Source organism: Bos indicus x Bos taurus, chromosome 24 (assembly GCF_003369695.1).
Source record: "Bos indicus x Bos taurus breed Angus x Brahman F1 hybrid chromosome 24, Bos_hybrid_MaternalHap_v2.0, whole genome shotgun sequence".
NCBI lineage: Eukaryota > Metazoa > Chordata > Mammalia > Artiodactyla > Bovidae > Bos > Bos indicus x Bos taurus.
This window is the reverse complement of record NC_040099.1, coordinates 1,078,754-1,098,658: the sequence shown is the minus strand read 5'-3', so window position 1 is coordinate 1,098,658 and position 19,905 is coordinate 1,078,754. Positions and strand designations below refer to the sequence as shown.

The following is a 19,905-nucleotide window of genomic DNA, read 5'->3' as shown; positions in this document are numbered from 1 at the left end:
CTGACTTCAAGCCGTGAGAGGCTGTCCGAGGTACGGTCCCTGCACACTTATAGTGACGAGCGTGCTTGAAGCTGTCACGTGCAGCGGGGGCTGGGCTGTCAGAGCAGGAGTGATTTCGTATTCAGAACCTGCAGCCTACTTAGGCTCCAGTCGCTGTTTCTTATGATAAGTGATCAATATTTCATTTTCTCCAAGAGAGTAGAAAGTTTCGCTTGCCTGTCACTTTGCCAGTACAGCCTCAGCATAGCAAACTCCAGCTTATCAGACAAATGTTCCCGGAAATTCCTGGACAAAGTTAAAACCCAACCCTGGTAAACTCTGTGTCCAGTGCAGCTGTGGAAGCTGAGACCAAGCCAGTGTCACCAACGGGCGCCACCAAGTCAGCTCAGGGGCAGCGCCTCGGGCACCAGGTCGTCACCTCCAGTGAGCAAGGCCAGTGCGATGCAAACCCAAGACCCCAGTCAGCTCGGCTCAAAATAATTGATAGGCTGAGATTTTCAATGACTTAAACCTGCGAACCTGCTGTTGTTGGTAACATTTCCTCCTTCACCTCTGTAAGTTCTGTATTAACTGTTATTTCAGGGTGTAGCTAGTTCTGTTCATTTGGACGTTTCTGTGCAGGAATCAGCTGAAATTTATGACAAACCACGAGTGGATTATTTACAAACAAAAGAATGACCGTCCTTAATAGCATTGCTTTTGATTTACTCCAATGTATGCTGCGTGCTGTAACTTTACACTCATTTAATTGTGTGTGCTTATTGAAGCAGGACTAACTATGGTGTTGGGTCAACATGTTTATGGGGAGCAGCTCCCCATCTGTGACGTGAGTCCCCCTCCATGACCCTCAGGAGCAGGACAGAACATGAACCACACAGCCTGCCCTGAGTATTGACTGGCAGCTTTTCCAGGTGGTCAGCTTGCACATTTTGTTCATAATTCTATCAAATTATAGCAGTGATGGTAGTACCGCAATTGAAAATGAAGATGTGTCAGTGATCAAATTGTGATTTATAAGGTGCACAGTAGGAAAGGTGTCCCTGGAGTGTAGCTGGTGGCTATGCAGATGCTAATATGGTAAAGGAAATTTCTTCTGATCTTTTCAAGAACGACAGCACAGACATTGCTGAATAATGGAATTACAGCAAAAATTAATAACAAAATCTGCCCCACACTGGCTACCTAGCGTGGGGGAGTGTGAGAGCATAAACAAATTGCCTGTGACAATGATTGCCCAAGCATGTTACTAACTGGCCTGTGGATGAGATTTAGCTCAAGCTCCCATTTAAATATGTATTTTTCACACTTGCATTTTAATTATTTTGATCTTTGTATTATTTTCAATAATCACGTTGTTAAAAATGTCTAAAAGCCAAGTTAGAGAAGTAATCATCCTTACATGGTCTCTTCCATCACTGACAGCGTCCAGAGGGAGCAGGAAAGGGCAGCAGCTGCTCCAACCACCCCCGCACCGCTTCTCTGTGAGGCCACACACCCCGCCCTTCCCTGCCCCGGTGGCTCTCTTTCTGCGAGTGTCCCCTTAGAAATGCCACACAGCAGCGGTGTGACCTGACGCGACGGTGACAGCCCAGGAGGAGCCAGGGCCGTGGTCGTGCACCCCAAGCAGCTCCACCCAGGCACCCCCTCCTGGGAGCAGTCAGCAGCTGGAAACCCCACCTCAGCCAGCAGACATGCTAGGTAGTGCCTTGCACATCAAACCAGGACTGCACTGACAGAAAGAAAAGAAGCAAATGAAGCTGGTACCCAACTAAAATGTCTAAGAAAACGGGAAAACCAAAGGAAAGTAGGAGAAAGAAAAGATAAAGGAAAACATAAAAGTAATGATTGAATAAGCAGTAAATTCAAAAGCTGATCCTTTGAAAATTAAATAAAATGGAAAAACTTGGCAAAAATAGTAAATAATACAAAACAGTGAATGCAAACTCAGCATACACACCTAAAAGTATGCATATGAAGAGTGTATAATAGACAGATGAGCTTAAATTTTTAAAAGAGAATATTAAAACACAGCCCAAATGCTAATATTTTTTAAAACCTGTAATATCCATGTTCAGGAAAAATACAGATTAGCAAAATGGAGTGTAAGAACTACATAAAACCTTGTTAGACCTGAAAAAAGGAAGAAACAAAACTCTCTCCCTTTTTTCAATAGATAATGTGATTGTCTTCATAGAAAATCCCCAAAGCTCTGCTGAAAGTTTAACTTTCTCCTAAGACTTAATAAGTGAGTTTACCAAAGTTGTATGTTATGATATCCATATACAAGAATTACTTCTATTTGTATATGCCAGCAATGAGCAATTAGAAATTGAAATTTTTTAATGTACTATTTATAGAGCACACACACAGAAAACTAGGACATGTTTTAAGGATGCTGCTGCTGCTGCTGCTTCAGTCGTGTCCAACTCTGTGCCACCCCATAGACGGTAGCCCACCAGGATTCCCCGTCCTTGGGATTCTCCAGGCAAGAATACTGGAGTGGGTTGCCATTTCCTTCTCCAATGCGTGAAAGTGAAAAGTGAAAGTGAAGTCACTCGGTCGTACCCGACTCTTAGCGACCCCATGGACTGCAGCCCACCAGGCTCCTCCATCCATGGGATTTTCCAGGCAAGAGTACTGGAGTGGGGTGCCATTGCCTTCTCCGGTTTTAAGGATAGATCTAACAAAATACGTATAGTATTTGTATGCTGGAAAGTGTAAGACAATGAAGAAAACTTGAGGACACTATATGTGAGAAGTGTACACATGGATTGGAAGACTTTCTGTTACCAAGATGTCAGCTGATTTTTTATAAAGGTGCCATGGAAATCCATTACAGAAAAGATGATCAAAATAAATGGGGCGCAGAACATTTGAACAGCCATTTGCAAACAGAGCTTGAACCAGTATGTCTCACTATTATAAAAATTAACTCAGATTGGTCATAGACCTAAATGAAAAACCAAAAGTACACAATTTCTAAAAGAAAATCTTTGTCGGTTTGTTTGATTTAGGCAATGATTTTGTGGGTCACAAACAGTGCAAATTGTAAAAGAAAAAACTGTTAAATTAGACTTTGACGTAAAAATCCTACATTCTTCGAGAAACATTGTTATGAAAATGAAGACAAGCCACAGACTTGTAGGATGTGTTTGCAAAATACATACCTGACAAATGACCGGTAACCAGTACAGATAAAAGAACTTGAAAAACTCGATCATGAGAAAACAATCACCCGGTTTAAACAGAAGCAAAAAATTTGAACACCTGCGCCACCAAAAACAGGTGCGAACACAGGCTGTATGGGACCATAGAGCAGCCTGGGTGCGTCTTTCGAGCGATGACATTTTGCTTGTGAAGAAGTGGCTAACCATGAACTAGTGACTTCTAGGGTGAAAATTGGGTTTTTACTCTCAAAGCCCAGATGACGCTGGACAAGCTCTTCACCCCCGTCTCTTCCAGGACCCAGAAGACTGCCACACACGAGCCAGTGCTCAGACAGGGCTCCGTGTGTTCTCTCCTGTCTTCAGTGTCACGTTGAGCTTCCCACTGTTCAACCATCTTGAAGAAGAGATTCTTTCTCCTTGGTTCAAGAGGTGTCTGTGGTGCTGGTCACTGGGGGTGGAGCCCTGAACACAGCAGGCTTCGAGGGTCTGCCCTGAGGCCATCGTAGACCCCCTCGCTGTTGTCCAGCTCTGTAACTGGATGGTCGCTTCTGCCACAGGGGTCTGAGTGGACCACTGCCGCCCAGTCTGTGCAGGGCCTCTGGGGGTGGGTGTGGCCAGCAGAGCCCGAGTCACGTGAAGAGCCTCCCCGACCCTTGGCTGATGCCCTTCATTCTGCGTTAGGAGACATTATGCTTTCAAACAGCATGTGTATTTTAATTGCTTAATCATCTTTAGGAAGAAAATACAGTCAAACTGTCAGTACCTTAGAAATTGTCCTTCCTTTCACTGCTACGTGTCACACCTCTGGATGTGAAGTTACTCCTCAAATCTGTCTAAAAAGAACAGCACTAGTTTACTTCAGATGTTCAGAGAGTGCGGCCTGGACTCCGTGAGGCCGACTGCAGCCCCGAGGCACGCCGAGGCAGGGTGGCGAAGCTCAGAGCCGGGGAGACCCTCTGCCCTCTCAGGCCCCACGGCCCCACGTGTGTGGCCGCAGGTGGCAGTGGCTGGGGTGCTGAGCACATGACAAGGAGTCCTGTGCGCTCCTGTCCATCCTCTGTGGCTGTTTGTTTACAGACCTGCTCAGAAATGTTAAGTTTTATTTTATCAGAGAGAGTTTTGCCCAGAAACTAACATCAGAACAGTAACTAAAATGTCTATTCTAAAGTGTCTATACCGTTGCCATTCTGAACACTTTTCCTTTTGTTGGCAACAGACAGTTAAACCACAGAATGCTCACTAAGAACAGCTACACGGATGCTAGGCTAGGTAGCAGAAGCCCAACTGATTTTTTGTGATAAATGCTACCTCCAAGGGGTTGTGAAACCAAGCATAAGCTAAATAATAAACAGATGTGAGTCACCAAATATAGAAACTTGCATCCTGACTGCAGTGGGCCCAACGAGATGATAGGGTGTTCACAGGAAGATACAATTTATAGGTCAGGATATAATGGTAACCTTTCACTGCGTAGACTGAAGGAGAACCTTGGGGTCCGGATCACGTGCAGATACAAAGAGGTTGTGTAGGAACGTGTACGGAGTTTCACTTTCAGTTCTCGTTTGCATGAGGCTGTGGGGTAGTTGACTTGCCCCCCTTGACATGCCTCTGCTGATGTCCATGTGTCCCTTTTGAATGCTATAATTTGGGGAACATCACTGATGCTCTAAATTATAGTCCTGTATCCTTGTAGCATCTTGTTAGGGCCCGGCCTTCTCTAGTATCCTAGTAACGTGCTGGAAATCCGGGGAAGGCGGGTTCTAATTCCAGCTCCACGGTGACTCACTGTGTCATGTTCACATGCTCTTGGACCCTGGAGCGGCCAGGGTCCCCTAGAAAGGCCTCAGAACAAGCAGGGCTAGCTTTGTCTCCTGGTGGCGTCTCAGTGAGCTCGCTGATGCTGGCCTGACACGCTCCCCCAGCAGGGAGCGGTGGCCTCACACCTCGCCAGTCCCCCTCGGGTAGCCTCACACCTCACGGGTCCCCTGCAGGTGGCCCTGGTGCAGTGGACAGAGAGCGTCGGCCTCACGCTGGTCAGCAGAGACCTCACGTCCATGCAGCTGCGGACCCCCGGCGGCCAGATCCTCACCTACTGCATCCTTCAGACCTTCCCCTTCACATCGGAGAGCAAGCACATGGGGGTCATCGTCAGGGTATGCCCGCCCCTGCCCCAGCCAGAGTCGGCTCTGCTCACTGCAGGGCCGCTAAGGCTCCTTGCAGGGCTTTATGCTTGTCCCAAAATTCAGACTGATAACTTATGCTCCAGTGGTCGTGACGACTAAGGCAGAGTGAGTATAAGGTGTTACTGGTGAGTTTTGAAATCAGCTCGAGCGTCTTTGTTTTCCACTGCAGTAGCCGCTGAAGAGTTTACCTGAAGACTGGCTTATGACCATGAAGTTGCTGTCAAATTTTTCTAGCAAATACCACAAATACATCTTGGATGTTGGCTAAACTAGAAGCTCATTCAAACTATGAAAATTTGAGAGAATTTACCTTGCAGTCCCAGGCACATGTGTGTGTACAGGTTTTACTTCAGAAGCCTCAGCATAGCACCTCTCGAGCTGCCGTCGTGGCCTCGGCTGCGATTGGCCTGGGCGCCCAGGGAGGACGTGGCCCTGCAGAGGGGGTGTTTGAGCAGCCCGCCCGGAGAAAGGCTCTCCCGGGGCTGCTGTCTCCAGCCGTTCCGTCCAGGCAGCCTGGCCTCAGCGGGCATGTCTCGTTGCAGGACGAGTCCACAGCAGAGATCACGTTCTACATGAAGGGCGCCGACGTGGCCATGGCCTCCATCGTGCAATACAACGATTGGCTGGAGGAGGAGGTATGCGCTCGCTGCGTCTGCAGGCTCTTGACGCAGCGCAGGCCGCGAGCTGTGGGTACTCACGGGGGTCGCCGCGCGAACCGAGGTTCCGGGTTCTGGCTGGAGGAGGAGGTATGCGCTCGCTGCGTCTGCAGGCTCTTGACGCAGCGCAGGCCGCAAGCTGTGGGTACTCACTGGGGTCGCCGCACGAACCGAGGTTCCGGGTTCTACCAGACACCAGCCAGCCCGTAGAGCAGGAGAGGTGGGAGAGCTGGTGATAAAACACGCATTTGCTGTGTGAACAGCTAGCGTTTGGGGTTTTGTGTGAATATACATGGATATATGCAGGCGGGTCCTTATGAAGAATATTTTATGTTGGTGAAGAAATAGCATCACTAATCAGTCACTAAAAAATATGAATTAATATTGTCTTTGTATGCAGAGTTGTATTTTAACCTGATACTTATTTTGTAACCTAATTTAGTTAGAATTTTACTCTAACTCTAATTTGTACATAATATTCACTTCAAACATGGAAAGTAAGACCCAGATATAACCAATCCTATATTTTCATCGAATTCTCCCTAAACAAGTATGACTTGTACTTGTTGTTCACATTTATGTGTTAACAAAGAGTTAGACTCAGAGGAGAACTAACGCCCTGAAGTCAGGGCGCGACCCCCGCGCGGTGCCCGTTGTGGCCGGGGTCCGGTGTGCCCCATTATGTGTTAACAAAGAGTTAGACTCAGGAGAACTAACGCCCTGAAGTCAGGGCGCGACCCCCGCGCGGTGCCCGTTGTGGCCGGGGTCTGGTGTGCCCCGCCCCCGCTGCACGCCCGAGTCGGTCTGTCAGTCCAGGGAGCACAGCCCACGTCCATGGCGGTATTGGCAATATGAATCAATAGCTCCTTCAGGCACTGGATTTAATCAGGGACATGAATAAATTAAACTCCCTGAAGACCTAGTAAAATGCCATAAAAATTACTTTTGGTCATAATGATGTGCAATTAATTATAAAATCCTTGTTTAATTTATTTAGCTTTATGAGGTCAAATCAATAAATGTCTTGCAACAGACAGATAATGTCAGATTGTTTTTCACAAAGATAACTTTATTAAAAATCCTTTATGCGTTTATTTCCAACATTGTAGTTTGTTCCGTGGACACGTCTTTCGACCCCCGCCTGCGTCTGTTGTAGTACTGTTGTTGTTGTCTGAGGGCCTTCTGTTTATTCAAAAGCCCGCAGGTTCTTGGAGCCTGAGTTTACAGGAGCTGTTCTGTGTCAGGGAAGCACCCGAGTGGAATTTTGCTTATAAACTTTTTCCCCAAACTGGAAAAACAAAACCACCAACACTTGCCCTCGTGTGGTGGAAAGGGCGATGGCATGAGGCCTGCCCTCCAGCACCTCCTCTGTAGACCAGCTGGAGGCACTGGGGTGCGGCTCCTTCTGCGATGCCCGTCTGCTGCCCACTCCCGGGGGAAGCCGTGGTAGTGGCCGTGCGGGGGGTGCCGAGCCCATGGCAAGCCTGTGACCTGCCTGTGCTCTCCCAGTGTGGGAACATGGCCCGCGAAGGCCTGCGCACGCTCGTGGTGGCCAAGAGGGCACTCACGGAGGAGCAGTACCAGGACTTCGAGGTGAGCGGGCAGCTCCCCTGGGGCCACTGTCGCTGGGTGGGCAGGGCATCCAGCCTCGGTCGATCCAGCATGACTCACAGCTCCACCATCATCCCCAGAGCCGCTACAACCAGGCCAAGCTGAGCCTCCACGACCGGACGCTCAAGGTGGCCGCTGTGGTGGAGAGCCTGGAGCGGGAGATGGAGCTGCTGTGCCTGACGGGCGTGGAGGACCAGCTGCAGGCAGACGTGAGGCCCACCCTGGAGATGCTGCGCAACGCTGGCATCAAGGTACGTCCTGGGAGTGGTCCCCTGAACCAGGTACCCTGTCCCCCAGGGGTAGTCCCCTGGAACTCAGTACCCTGTCCCCCAAAGGTGGTCCCTTGGAACTCAAATAAGACGTAGTGTGGAAGTGTCTGTAAGCAGAGGTCTTTGCATGACCTTTGGAGAAGAAACCAGCACATCTGGAAACCTCCGTGTCCCCAGCTGGACGTCCATCCTTAGAGGTTCGGGCAGTTCCACACCGCCCCCAGCTTGTAGGCACTCCCAGGGCAAGCTGGTTGCCCCCTGGCCTGGCCCGAGCTGCCTGCACCGCAGCCTGTACCCACTTTGGGGGTTTCCCATAAACTTCATGATGCTGCCTACTGACCCACAGACCAGCTGGCTTCCCAGCAGTTTGTCCTCTTCGGGTCTGGGGAGACGAGGGATTTGGGTGTGAGTTTCAGTTTGTTTTCTTGCCTTCCGTGCTCTCACTGAAGCTGAAGTGCGGTTTTTGGGGGGCAAGAAACGTGCTGCCTCAGAACAGGCCTTCCACTTTTGAGAATTTTACTGAAAAGAAACACTTGTGTCTTGCTGGACCAGAGAGCCAACTAGGGGGAAGTGTCAGGACACAAAGGCATGCCAGCTTCAGATAACAATGCCCTTGGCACACCTAGATGAGGGCGCCATGACAGCACAGAGGAACACAGGAGATTCCCCGCCCACTGAGGGGCGCAGTGGGGCCGCCACAGGGGTCCGAGCTGCTATCCAGGTGGGAGTCAGAATTAGAGAGCAGCTTGGACTCCGAGCGCTGAGCCAACCTTAGCCCGCCTGGCCAGGAAGTTGGGTAGAGATGCGAGACAGGTTAGAGCGGACAGCCTGCCCGTCCACCATGTTTCTTCCTGAGCTCCGCCAGTCCAGCTTGCGGTGTCCTGGGTGGTCGGCGAGCCGGGCAGTGCGCGCGCCCCATGTAGAGGTGTGGGTGTCTGCAGTAGCTGCTCCCTGAGCCCCGGGTGAGGCTCTGCCCTAGTTCCTCCCCGTTTTCCATCTAAAGATGCAGACTCCTTTGTCCCGTCCCATGGAAGGATGCGGTTTCGGCCCGTCCTCTGAGCGTGAGCCATGGCACCCGCAGGTCACGGTCACCGGATTGTCGGGAGTGGGGATTCTTGTTCTGTGCCTTGTTTCCAACCTTGTCACAATGAGGTGTCATAATCTCAGATCTAGGCTCAGTAAAGTGAATCTAAATGTGTAATGGAAATAAAAAACACAAATCCTCAGACACTGAAAGGAGCCACTGAGCAGAGAGCCAGTACACCATGTAAGTTTGCGTCCTGTGCCCCCAAATTCACACTTGTGTCTGATACATAGAACACCTGGAAAATTCAGAGGATAGAAACTACTGATGTTACAGAAGTGTGTATAAACCATTCCATTATGTATAAAGTGTGCTGATTTTGCTTTTCAGGCTAGGGAGAATTACACAGTAATACTGCATGTGTGTGATATTTATAAGTAAGAGTGGTCTCTGGAGTTCCTTGGTCGCCTAGTGGTTAGGATTCTGGGCTTCCACGGCCCAAGTTTAGTCCCTAGTTGGGAAACTGAGATACCGTAAGCCACAGGGCGCAGCAAAAGTTAAATAAAATAACTACAATAATAAATGGGCTAGATCTTTTTATTCTTCATGGTCTTGTTCAACATGCCTTATCTGACATAATTTCTGGCTTAACCACTGCCCGTCAACCCATCTTGAACCCCAGCTTTCAACTGAGAAGCTCACAGGTCACACAAGAATCTCGGGTCGGGTCCTCAGCCCTGTGGCCCTTCGGCCATGAGGCTCCTGCCCCAGTCCTTCGCCTGCCCCGGCTCCAGCTGGCTCGTCTGAACATTACTCTGCCCTTGCTGTTGCCGTCAGCACGTCGTCTGAGACGTTCTCATTCCATCTTTACAGTCCCCGGTGCACGGAGCGGTGACACTAGGCGCACTTGAGTCCGTGCAGCCGCCGCCTGCCTTCACGCTCCAGTTTCAAGACGAAACTGCCCCTGGGCTGCCAGCTGTCCCTCCCGCAGCCCCAGCACCTGCCGGTCCACTTGGTCTCTCTGAGTCCGACTCCTCTAGGGACCGCACTTAGGCGCGATCAGGCAGTGTTTCCCTTGCCAGCTGGTTTGTTCCACTCAGCACAGTGTCCTCGAGGCCCGCCCCCATTGTAGCAGGTGTCGGAACCGCCTGCCCTGTATGGAGGGCCCACACTGGTGTCTCCACTGTCCGTCCGTGGACTCTTGCCTCACTGCACGTTTTGGCTGTTGTGAATAGTGACGCTGTAGGTGCAGGTGTCCAAGGATAGAGACTAAAGAAGTGAACGCGTGCCAGAGCTGGGGCTCACCCACTAGGACTGTCTCCTAGATCTGGATGCTGACAGGCGACAAGCTGGAGACCGCCACGTGCATCGCCAAGAGTTCCCACCTGGTGTCGCGAACGCAGGACACGCATGTTTTCAGGCCGGTAAGTGTAGTCCACATCCCTTTGGACTTTAAACGTTTTAAATTAAAATTTACTGGTTTTATGAGAATGTAAATTAATTACTAGATACCTATTTAAAAAGAGAAATAATTTCCTTGCTCAATTTATAAATGTTAAAAACAGATTTCTATTAGTTACATATATTAATGTGATCAAAAAGCTGCTTTTGATAGAGTGAAACAAGATACACATTCAAGAGTATTTTCCTGTAGTACTATTAGAATTATTAACTAAATATCTATTTTAAAACAGACATACTGCCATCACTTTCCATTTGATTTATAAAAGTGTGTAGTGATTTAAAAAATTAGAGTTCCCTAGTGGTCCAGTCGGAGAAGGCAATGGCACCCCACTCCAGTACTCTTGCCTGGAGAATCCCATGGACAGAGGAGCCTGGTGGGCTGCAGTCCATGGGGTCGCTAAGGGTCGGACACGACTGAGCGACTTCACTTTCACTTTTCACTTTCATGCATTGGAGAAGGAAATGGCAACCCACTCCAGTGTTCTTGCCTGGAGAATCCCAGGGACAGGGGAGCCTGGTGGGCTGCCGTCTGTGGGGTCACACAGAGTCGGACATGACTGAAGCGACTTGGCGGCAGCAGCAGCAGTGGTCCAGTGGTTAGGACTTGGTGCTTTCTCTGCCAAGGCCTTGGGTTCAACCCCTGGCCTGGAAACTAAGATCCCACAAGGTGTGTGGCACAGCCAAGAAATAATAATGTCTGTCTCTTAGTCATCATACACGTTATATGCGGTCTAGAGGCCGCTTTTGTGAGACAAGCTGTAAATGCAAAGTAGACGTGTTTTTAATTTACCGCCATCTTCAGATTAAATGTTCTCCCTTAATTAGATCAAAGGAAATTAATAGAAATGATCTAAATTAATGTGTTTACTGTATCTGTTAGTTATGATGAAATTTGATTCAAACAAGAAATAAAAGTTTCTTGGGTCTTGATTGATGGTGGCTGAGCACACATGGTGTGTGTCTGTCTTCCAGATGAAGCACTTGCACCTACAGAAGTAGTGATTTGAATATAATTTACATGTAAATGTCATTTGTCTCGGAGCATCAGAATCACAAATTAGGCCCTGCAGACTACTATTTGCAATTAAATTATTAATGATTCTGATAAAATTTCAGATCAATTTTTGTTGACTTTTCAGTGTTATAGCCCCACAAATAAAATCTCCATAATAAAAACTACCTACTTAAAGATGAGTCTGGGATTAATTTGAAACACATGAAACTTTATTTTAGTCCTATATAATATATCATTTCTTTTATGCCCCATAAAATCTCCACAGGAAGAATGTCAAAAACTGGTGTGTTGGCTTCTGAAATGTTTGCATCCTAAAATTAATGGTATTTTGAGATTATGGCTCGATTTTACATCGTTTAATCCTCCAGATACTTAGTTGGCCTGAACTACAAAGAGTTGAAACTCATGACCAAAACACAAAGCAAGCATTTTGCTCACTCACCTTGTTATGAACGAGGCGTCTGTAAATGGTCCTTCCGTTCCCCACCCCCTGCTCGGTCTCCTCAGACCCACCGGACCGCCCAACCCCGAGACTGTAGACTGTCCATTCGTGGCCGCCGTGTGCTCACTCGCGTGTGCTCCTGAGCGCTCACGGGGGCGGGACTGCCGTCTCCGCTCACCTCATCTTACTGCACTTGGAGAACTTGCCCTGCTCTTCCCAATGTGTCTCCTGCTCTGAGTTGCCACAAATTGGGAAACAATGATATTGTTTACTGCCAGCACTGCAGGAGAAATTCAGAAGACAGTTTGTTACAGCGTTTCCTGTGTCTGGAGCTCCATCATGCTAACTGGGCCTTTCTCTCCTTTCGTGGAGGTGACCAGCCGCGGAGAAGCCCACCTGGAGCTGAATGCCTTTCGAAGGAAACATGACTGCGCACTGGTCATTTCCGGGGACTCCCTGGAGGTGAGGCTCGTCCTGCCCCAGACCTGTGTGTCTGTCTGTCCTTCTCCCTGGAGGTGAGTCCGCATCCTGCCCCTAGACCTGTCTGTCTGTCTGTCTGTCCTCCCTGGAGGTAAGGCTTGTCCTTCCCCTAGACCTGTCTGTCTGTCTGTCCTTCTCCCTGGAGGTGAGGCCGCACCTACCCCCTAGACCTGTCTGTCTGTCTGTCCTTCTTCCTGGAGGTGAGGCCACACCTACCCCTAGACCTGTCTGTCTGTCCTCCCTGGAGGTGAGGCTCATCCGGCCCCTAGACCTGTCTGTCTGTCTGGCGGCCTGTGGGCTTCCACAGGTGTACCTGCCAGGCTGCCTTGCTCATCGGCACTGTTTCTGGGTCTCTGCTCTCAGCAGGCCGCATGCAGCCCTGTGAGGGGTGGGCCCTGAGGAGTGGCCGCTGTGCTGCGGTGAGAGCCTGGCCCGCACAGCTCTCGCCTCTGCTCTGCTGCTGGCTCCCTCAGTCCCTCAGCCCCTCTCTGGGCGCCTGGAGCCTGCTCCGTGCTAGCAGCGTGGCCACTGTGGAGTCCTGGCTCTGGTACGCACCTCGTGATCTAAATTCATCCACACACAGACGTCCAGCAGTGGCCCGGGACCCGGGAGACCCTGTGCTCCTGGAGACCCCCGCATGGGGCGGGTGGCTCATGGATGTCTGGGCCATCCCCTCTGTCCGGTCCCCTCCACTCACTCTGCTTATGGGCCTGGCGGCCACAGTTACCCAGACAAGGGGGTGCCGGGCACCCACGCCTTCTGCAGTTTGCCGACGGTTCTCGCAGACGTTTCTAGGAGTCTGGGCGGAGTGGTGGGTCCTTTTGTGTCCCACCTTGTCAGTGGGACACAGGCCAGCCCATCAGGGTGCAGGCAGCACCCACACTTCCCGGGGGAGCAGCAGAGATGGCCGTGCCGTCTGTGCCTGCGGATGGCGCCACGTTTTCGCTCTCCCTGTGGACCCGGGAGGGGCTGGTGGCCGTGGTCACAGAGCCTGCCACCCACGCTGCTGGGCTCCGCACCTCCCAAGTCTGCTCAGTGGCCCCCGCAGAACCGCACAGGACCACAGGGCCTGGGCAGCAGAGCCACAGCCGTAACTCGGGGTATCCAGCTCAGCCATGGGGCCCCGCAGCCTTTAGGCAGCTCTGGGGGATCTTTAGTTTCCCAGCCAAGATGGGGAGCTAGGGATCAAAGTGTTCCATGTGACCAGAGACTAAGATCTTCTCAGGGGGGCCGAGGCGGGCTGGTCAGAGGCCGCCCTGGAGCCCTGGCCTTCGAGCTGTACATCCACTCTCTGTCTGTGGCGGTGAACCCGGGCCCGCTCCTCCCCCAGGTCTGCTTGAAGTACTACGAGCACGAGTTTGTGGAGCTGGCCTGCCAGTGCCCAGCCGTGGTCTGCTGCCGCTGCTCGCCCACCCAGAAGGCCCACATCGTCAAGCTGCTGCAGCAACACACAGGCCGCCGCACCTGCGCCATCGGTGAGCATCCCCATGCACCGGGACGGGTGCCGCACTCCCCGCTGGCTGGACTCCAGCGGCATGGTACCCGGGGTCCAGACCCCTGTCTGCTGTCAGCGAGGGAGGCGGGCCCTGCAGGCCCTCCTCACACCCCGTTCCCTGCCTCAGGTGACGGAGGGAACGACGTGAGCATGATCCAGGCGGCGGACTGCGGGATCGGCATCGAGGGGAAGGTGCGGCCTGCCCTCCCTGCACCCAGCACCTGCTCTGGGTGGCTCCACCACATGGGTGGGAGGGGGCAAGGTGGGGCCCACTGCCCTGTAGGAGCAGCTCCCTGAAGGCCAGGTGGGGACAGTCACGACCTGCTACGACCCGGTTCCCTGGCCAGTCTGTCCTCTGAGCTCACGTGAAAACACCCAGAGAGACGGGGCATGCACGGGGTCCCAGCTCCTTTGCTTCCTGGGCCCAGTCGGGTGTCTGGTCACAGCTGAACCTGCAGCTGCTTGTGGTGGGGCGTGAGTTGGCAGCTCCAGCTGAGGCGACAGGTTGCAAGGACTGGCTTGCAGACGCCCGAGGTCCCTGCTTAGATCCTGGGACGCCCACAGTGCTGGAGCTGGACCCTCCCGAGGTCCCGGGGGCAGCGGCCGCTCCTCAGCCGAGAGTGGACTCCCTTGGGCAGGGGGCCCGCACAGTTCCGCCCACTCTGTGCTCCCGGGAGCTGTGGGTCGGACACGCCCCGCAGGCCCGTCCCCAGCAGCATGTCGCTCCCTGGTGGGTTCGGCCTGTCCTGAGCACCCCACCCGCCCTTGCAGGAGGGGCGGCAGGCCTCACTGGCAGCTGACTTCTCCATCACGCGGTTCAAGCACGTTGGCCGTCTGCTCATGGTGCACGGGCGCAGCAGCTACAAGCGCTCGGCGGCACTCGGCCAGTTCGTCATGCACCGGGGCCTCATCATCTCCACGATGCAGGTGCGTCCCGCCGTGCCCCCAGCCCCACCCCAATTCACCATCCCCGCTCCCAGTCCCCGCCCTGGCCCCATCCCAATCCCCGCCCCCAGCACCACCCCAATCCCCGCTTCCAACCCCACCCAGTCCCAGCCCAGCCCCCCCAATCCCGCCCCAGCCCACCCCATTCCGCCGCCCCCGCATTCCAGGAGGGCGGTGGGCCGTGGGCGGTGGCTCCTTGGGTGCCTCGCGTTTTGACCACCCGTCGGGACCTGCGTCACTGCTCTCTCCCTCCAGGCTGTGTTCTCCTCCGTCTTCTACTTTGCATCGGTCCCTCTGTACCAGGGTTTCCTCATGGTGGGGTAAGTGGACCATCCAGCACACGCAGTGGCCGCACGTCGGGAGGACGGGTCCTTGGGAACCTGGGAGGCCATAGCCGGAGCGCTTCCCACATGGGCAGAGTCAGGACGATCACACACGTGCGCGTGGGAGGTGGCCCCTCTCCGTCTGTCCCCCGGCGATCCCGCTGTCACCTGTTCTCCTTAGAAGCTGTTTTTCTGGGGAAGCCACACTGCATCCAAGCAGGGCCGCCCCTTCCTGGGCCCGCACCCTCCCGCCGGACATGGTTCTTCCTAGCAGGACGTGAAGTTAGCGGCAAAGACACGAAGGGCAGACAGCGCTGGGACGGGCCTGACATCCTGGGACAGCCACCGGGAGGCCTCCTGGGGGAGCACAGCTGAGTTAAGACCACAGACCTCGCTAGGTGTTGGCAAGAAGGGGGCTCCCAGGCCTCTACAGCCCCGGCAGGAGCGCACAGTGGGAAAGCAGCCCAGAGATAAGAGTAAACCTACGGCCCAACAGCCCTCACCTCCGTGTGCCCATTGCCACAGGAAGACCCCTCCTCTATTCAGCGCGGTCCTGCGAAGCCCCGACGCCCAACAGCTGACTCAGGAGATCCACTGAGTCGTGTCCCTGCAGCCCAGGGATGAAGGCTTGGGCTGCTAGGCAGCGGACCTGAGGCGGCGGGTTGGGCACTGTGGCGAGCTCAGCGACTTCTGCTGAAACGAAGCACACAGCTGCCTGCACCCCTGGTCCTCCGGCCCCGGTTGGCACCCCTGTCAGAAATAATCGAGCTTACCTTTACAGAACAAAAACCCTGTGCAGTCTGTAGCCGCTTTATTTGTATTAGTAATAACCAAAAATGGGCTGACACAGATGCACTGCAGAGAAGGGGGTGTGGAACTGCCCTGCCCAGAGCCAGGGACCAGGGACCAGCTGAGCAAGAGTCCAGACGCTGGCGCCCGCAGTGTGATGCTGGCCTGTCGCCGTTAGGCAACAACAATTATGACATGGAGAACAGGTGCCAGGGGGTCGGAGGGGCAGAGGGAGACTCCAGGCGGGCTCCAGGGCCCCCTGTGGCCTCCCGGCCTCAGGCTGGCTGCAGTTCTGGAGATGCGGCCACTGGGGGGAGCTGGCTAACGGCTCCTCGGGGTCTGTCTGGGTTCTCTGTGATAACTGTTCTGACGTCTGCAGCAATCTCAAAGTTTTAATTAAAAAGCTTTAATTAAAACCGAAAATTTGGATTCCGCTGCCTGTGAGCATTGTGGCTTGTAGGCATTGTTCCAGTGCTTTAGGACAGGTTCTGCTCTGTTGCCAACTTGTTTTGTTCTGTTTAGAGTTTGCCTTTGGCCTCTGGTGGAAGAGGTGTGCTCCCGGGGTAACCGCCCTGCTCTCCTTCAGGTACGCAACCGTCTACACCATGTTCCCCGTGTTCTCGCTGGTGCTGGACCAGGATGTGAAGCCGGAGATGGCCATGCTGTACCCAGAGCTGTACAAGGACCTCACCAAGGTGCGGCCCGCTAGACCCAAGCGGGGGGGAGCTGCAGTGCTCCGCATGAGACTGTGCTTGTGAGGAGGGCGCATCCTCTTTCTGTGGGAACCGTGGCCCTGGGTCAGCGTCGTCCTCAGGTGGGGTCGGCTCCCGCCCCCTGGAGCTGCCGGGGTTCATACCTTGGTGGGCCGCGGGCCTGGGGTCTTCACAGGCTACCCACACGCGGCCACGAGACACACGTGCTGCGCCACTGACAGAGCTGCTCCCCTGTCTCCCCAGGGGCGATCCTTATCCTTCAAGACCTTCCTCGTCTGGGTTCTGATCAGCATTTACCAAGGTAAGACAGACTCTCTCCTCCTGGGCTGAAGCTGCCTTATCTCTTGTTAGCAGTGGTGCTCTGCCTGCCGGTTAAATTTCTCAGGCCCCATGTTTCGTCAACAGTTGAAGATCGCCGTCTGTTTATCTCGCGAGTCGATCCCCAGCAGCTGGCCCCTTCCCAGCGCAGTGTGGGCTGGCGTTTCTTACTGGTCCAGGTCACCTAAAAACCGACCTGGTTTTAAATAAATGACAATTCTGAAAAACGTAATCAGCCCTTATGACAGCATCTAGCCCACACAGTGGCTTGCTTTCTTGGCGTGGTGGCAGGGCTTGACGAGATCTGGACCCTGTAGTTAGAAGGAGCCGGCTGCCCTTGTGGCGTCCCAGAGAAACAGGTGCCATGGAGCGTGTGGGCAGTGGCCAGACCCGCAGCGGGCACCAGGGCGTGATCACCAACTGGGGGGAAGGCCTGCCCCGATGCCGCTCCGCTGCCCGTCCAGAGTGTCTGTGCGGCGCCGCTCAGCTCCCCAGCCGTGCAGGCCCGTGTCTGTTGGCACGGTCGATGTCGTTAGCGGCAGCCTCTCGGTGACGGAGCCGGCAGCCGCAGCGGAAGGCGGTGCTCTCTCCCAGGTGGCATCCTCATGTTCGGGGCGCTGGTGCTGTTTGAGTCTGAGTTCGTGCACGTGGTGGCCATCTCCTTCACGGCGCTGGTGCTCACGGAGCTGCTGATGGTGGCGCTGACCGTCAGGACCTGGCACTGGCTCATGGTCGTGGCCCAGCTGCTCAGCCTCGGCTGCTACGTGGCCTCGCTGGCTTTCCTCAATGAATATTTTGGTAAGTTGCCATGCAGTTGTTCTCTGAATAACTGTCTCTTCCTGGTTTCCACGTGATTTTCTTGTTGCTTCTGCTACATGATCTTCAGTGTGGATTGCAGACAGCTTCACAGCACACAGCTCACTTTGCGGGGAGACAGAGTTCCATGTAGTGATGCCCAGAGCTGGGCTGGGCTCCCCAAGGGCATGCTCCCCTTGGTCTTCTTCCTGCTTCCTGCTGAGGCTGCAGGGAAGAGGCTCAAAGTACAGGGCCCGCGCGCCCACCCCCTACCCCCCATGTGTGCGTGAAGAACAGGACGTGGAGCAGAGGACAGGACGCAGGCACAGAGCACAGAGGACAGGACGCGGGCACAGAGGGCTGAGCATAGAGGACAGGACGCGGGTGCAGAGCACAGAACACAGGATGCGGGCGCAGAGGACAGAGGATAGGATGCGGGGCTCAGAGCACAGAGGACAGGATGTGGGGCTCAGAGTGCAGAGGACAGGACGCGGGTGCAGAGCACAGGTACAGGACACGCAGGGCAGAACCTGAAACTGTGGACGGAGCCCCAGGGGGAGCTGTGGTTCCCAGGGAACGGGTGCGGGCTGAGTCTTTCGGCACTTTGTCAAGTGGGCGAAGTGAAAGGGTAGACGGGCAGCTGAATGCCGTCGCTGGAGACGCTGGAGACGCCCGACTGAGGAGAGCCCCGTCCCCCGTCTGGGAGGCATTTCCCGCCGGCCCTTCCCCCGGGACGCTCTGGCCTGATCCACCTGCAGAGGCGCCTCATGACCCCCCGGGGCCCCGGTCCTGCACTCGTCAGAAGGACAGGGCTGCTGCCATGTGTGCCCAACGGGCATCCACACTGTCCCGCACATGGCACCAGGCCTCCAGTTTGTTGTGCTTGAGCCGGGTCCTCACGGCGTGCCCACACTGCCCAGGCCCCGTGAGCCCTGGGCAGACCAGGCCTCTGCTTCCCGGGCCCCATGCCGTCCGTGGTTCTTCGGGCAGCTTTGCCCACAGCCTGCAGGGTTGGCACGTCCTGAAGGCGATCGCCCAGCCAGGTTCCCACGCGGCTCTCCCCGTCAGCATCAGGACAGCCTAACCTCCGCCAGGCTGGAGGTCGGCCCAGCACGTCCCCTGGGTCAGCAGGACCCGTGGGGGGCAGACTTGCGGAGATGGCTCTGCTGACTCCAGACAGGCCCAGAAGGTCCAACCCATCATGGGCTCCATTGTGCGCATCTGCCCCTGAACACGGGGGGTTCCTGCCTCCTGTTGCGAACCCTTCACCTGATGCAGGCAGAACAGTGCCTTCACAGGGACCCCGAGGCTCTGCCAGGCCCACCTCTGTGGTAACCTGGGTGCAGGCGGAGGGGGGCCACGACCCCAGCACCCTGAGACCTGTTTGGGCTTTCTCTCCCACAGACGTTGCCTTTATCACGACTGTGACCTTCGTGTGGAAAGTGTCAGCCATCACAGTGGTCAGCTGCCTCCCTCTCTATGTCCTGAAGTACTTGAAGCGGAAGCTGTCCCCGCCCAGCTACTCCAAGCTCTCCTCCTAGCCCCTCCCTGCACCTTCGGCTGGTGGCCGTGATGTCCAGAGCACTGCAGCTGCTGAGAGGCCATGAGGCCAGAAGGGCCCAGGCAGCCCAGCCAGGCGCCATGAACATCCTGCCTAGGCACCATGGACTTCCCCCCCTTGTCCTCATGGGGCTGGATTTCTTTTCCTCCCCTTTCTGTTGTTTTTCAAAGTTTAATTTTCATGTAGCACCAGCTTGAGTTTCCAGGAATATGAGCCCTGTTACTGTAAAACATCAGCATTCTCTGCAGTTCTGGGAACTGAAATGAAAATTTATTTACTATCCTGCAACTTCCCAACTAACATTCAGGTTGTTTCTTTGATGTCATAACAGAGTCGCCCTTCTTCACCAGAATAAAGCCTCCATTCTGTCCAGGCTGTGTCTGCCACACCCTCCCCGCGCCTCCTGCAGGCGCACCCCGGTCCCAGGCGCCCGCACAGCCTCTCCATGCCCACGGCAGCCACACGCGTGTGTCCTGAGGCGCTGCTATTAGCTCAGCTGTCCGTGTCCTTCTGGTGTTTGTCTGAGTCTGCTGCTGCTTCTGGCTCCTGGCACTCAGGCGGTCCATGGCCGCTCGCGGGTGCTTCCGTGGGAGAGCGCTTCCTCCTCCAGGCCGTGCTCCAAGTCCCCCTCTGGGTGGCCACTGCCCAGGATGCA

At 54.2% G+C, this 19,905-nt stretch overlaps 1 protein-coding gene across 1 annotated transcript in view; it reads left to right on the top strand.

Annotated features, from left to right (window-relative positions):
• The window catches only part of ATP9B (ATPase phospholipid transporting 9B (putative)), a 151,404-nt gene extending 131,782 nt beyond the window's left edge, over window positions 1-19,622 (top strand). The window contains exons 16-29 of the mRNA XM_027526313.1: window positions 5,159-5,320; window positions 5,893-5,985; window positions 7,516-7,599; window positions 7,698-7,868; window positions 10,236-10,334; window positions 12,204-12,293; window positions 13,642-13,786; window positions 13,934-13,998; window positions 14,578-14,733; window positions 15,007-15,071; window positions 16,450-16,558; window positions 16,820-16,877; window positions 17,489-17,692; window positions 19,094-19,622. Of these exons, the coding sequence (XP_027382114.1) occupies window positions 5,159-5,320; window positions 5,893-5,985; window positions 7,516-7,599; window positions 7,698-7,868; window positions 10,236-10,334; window positions 12,204-12,293; window positions 13,642-13,786; window positions 13,934-13,998; window positions 14,578-14,733; window positions 15,007-15,071; window positions 16,450-16,558; window positions 16,820-16,877; window positions 17,489-17,692; window positions 19,094-19,230 (1,638 nt within the window). The 3' untranslated portion in view covers window positions 19,231-19,622. The remainder of the gene's footprint in view (window positions 1-5,158; window positions 5,321-5,892; window positions 5,986-7,515; window positions 7,600-7,697; window positions 7,869-10,235; window positions 10,335-12,203; window positions 12,294-13,641; window positions 13,787-13,933; window positions 13,999-14,577; window positions 14,734-15,006; window positions 15,072-16,449; window positions 16,559-16,819; window positions 16,878-17,488; window positions 17,693-19,093) is intronic.
• The last annotated feature ends 283 nt before the right edge of the window (window positions 19,623-19,905 follow it).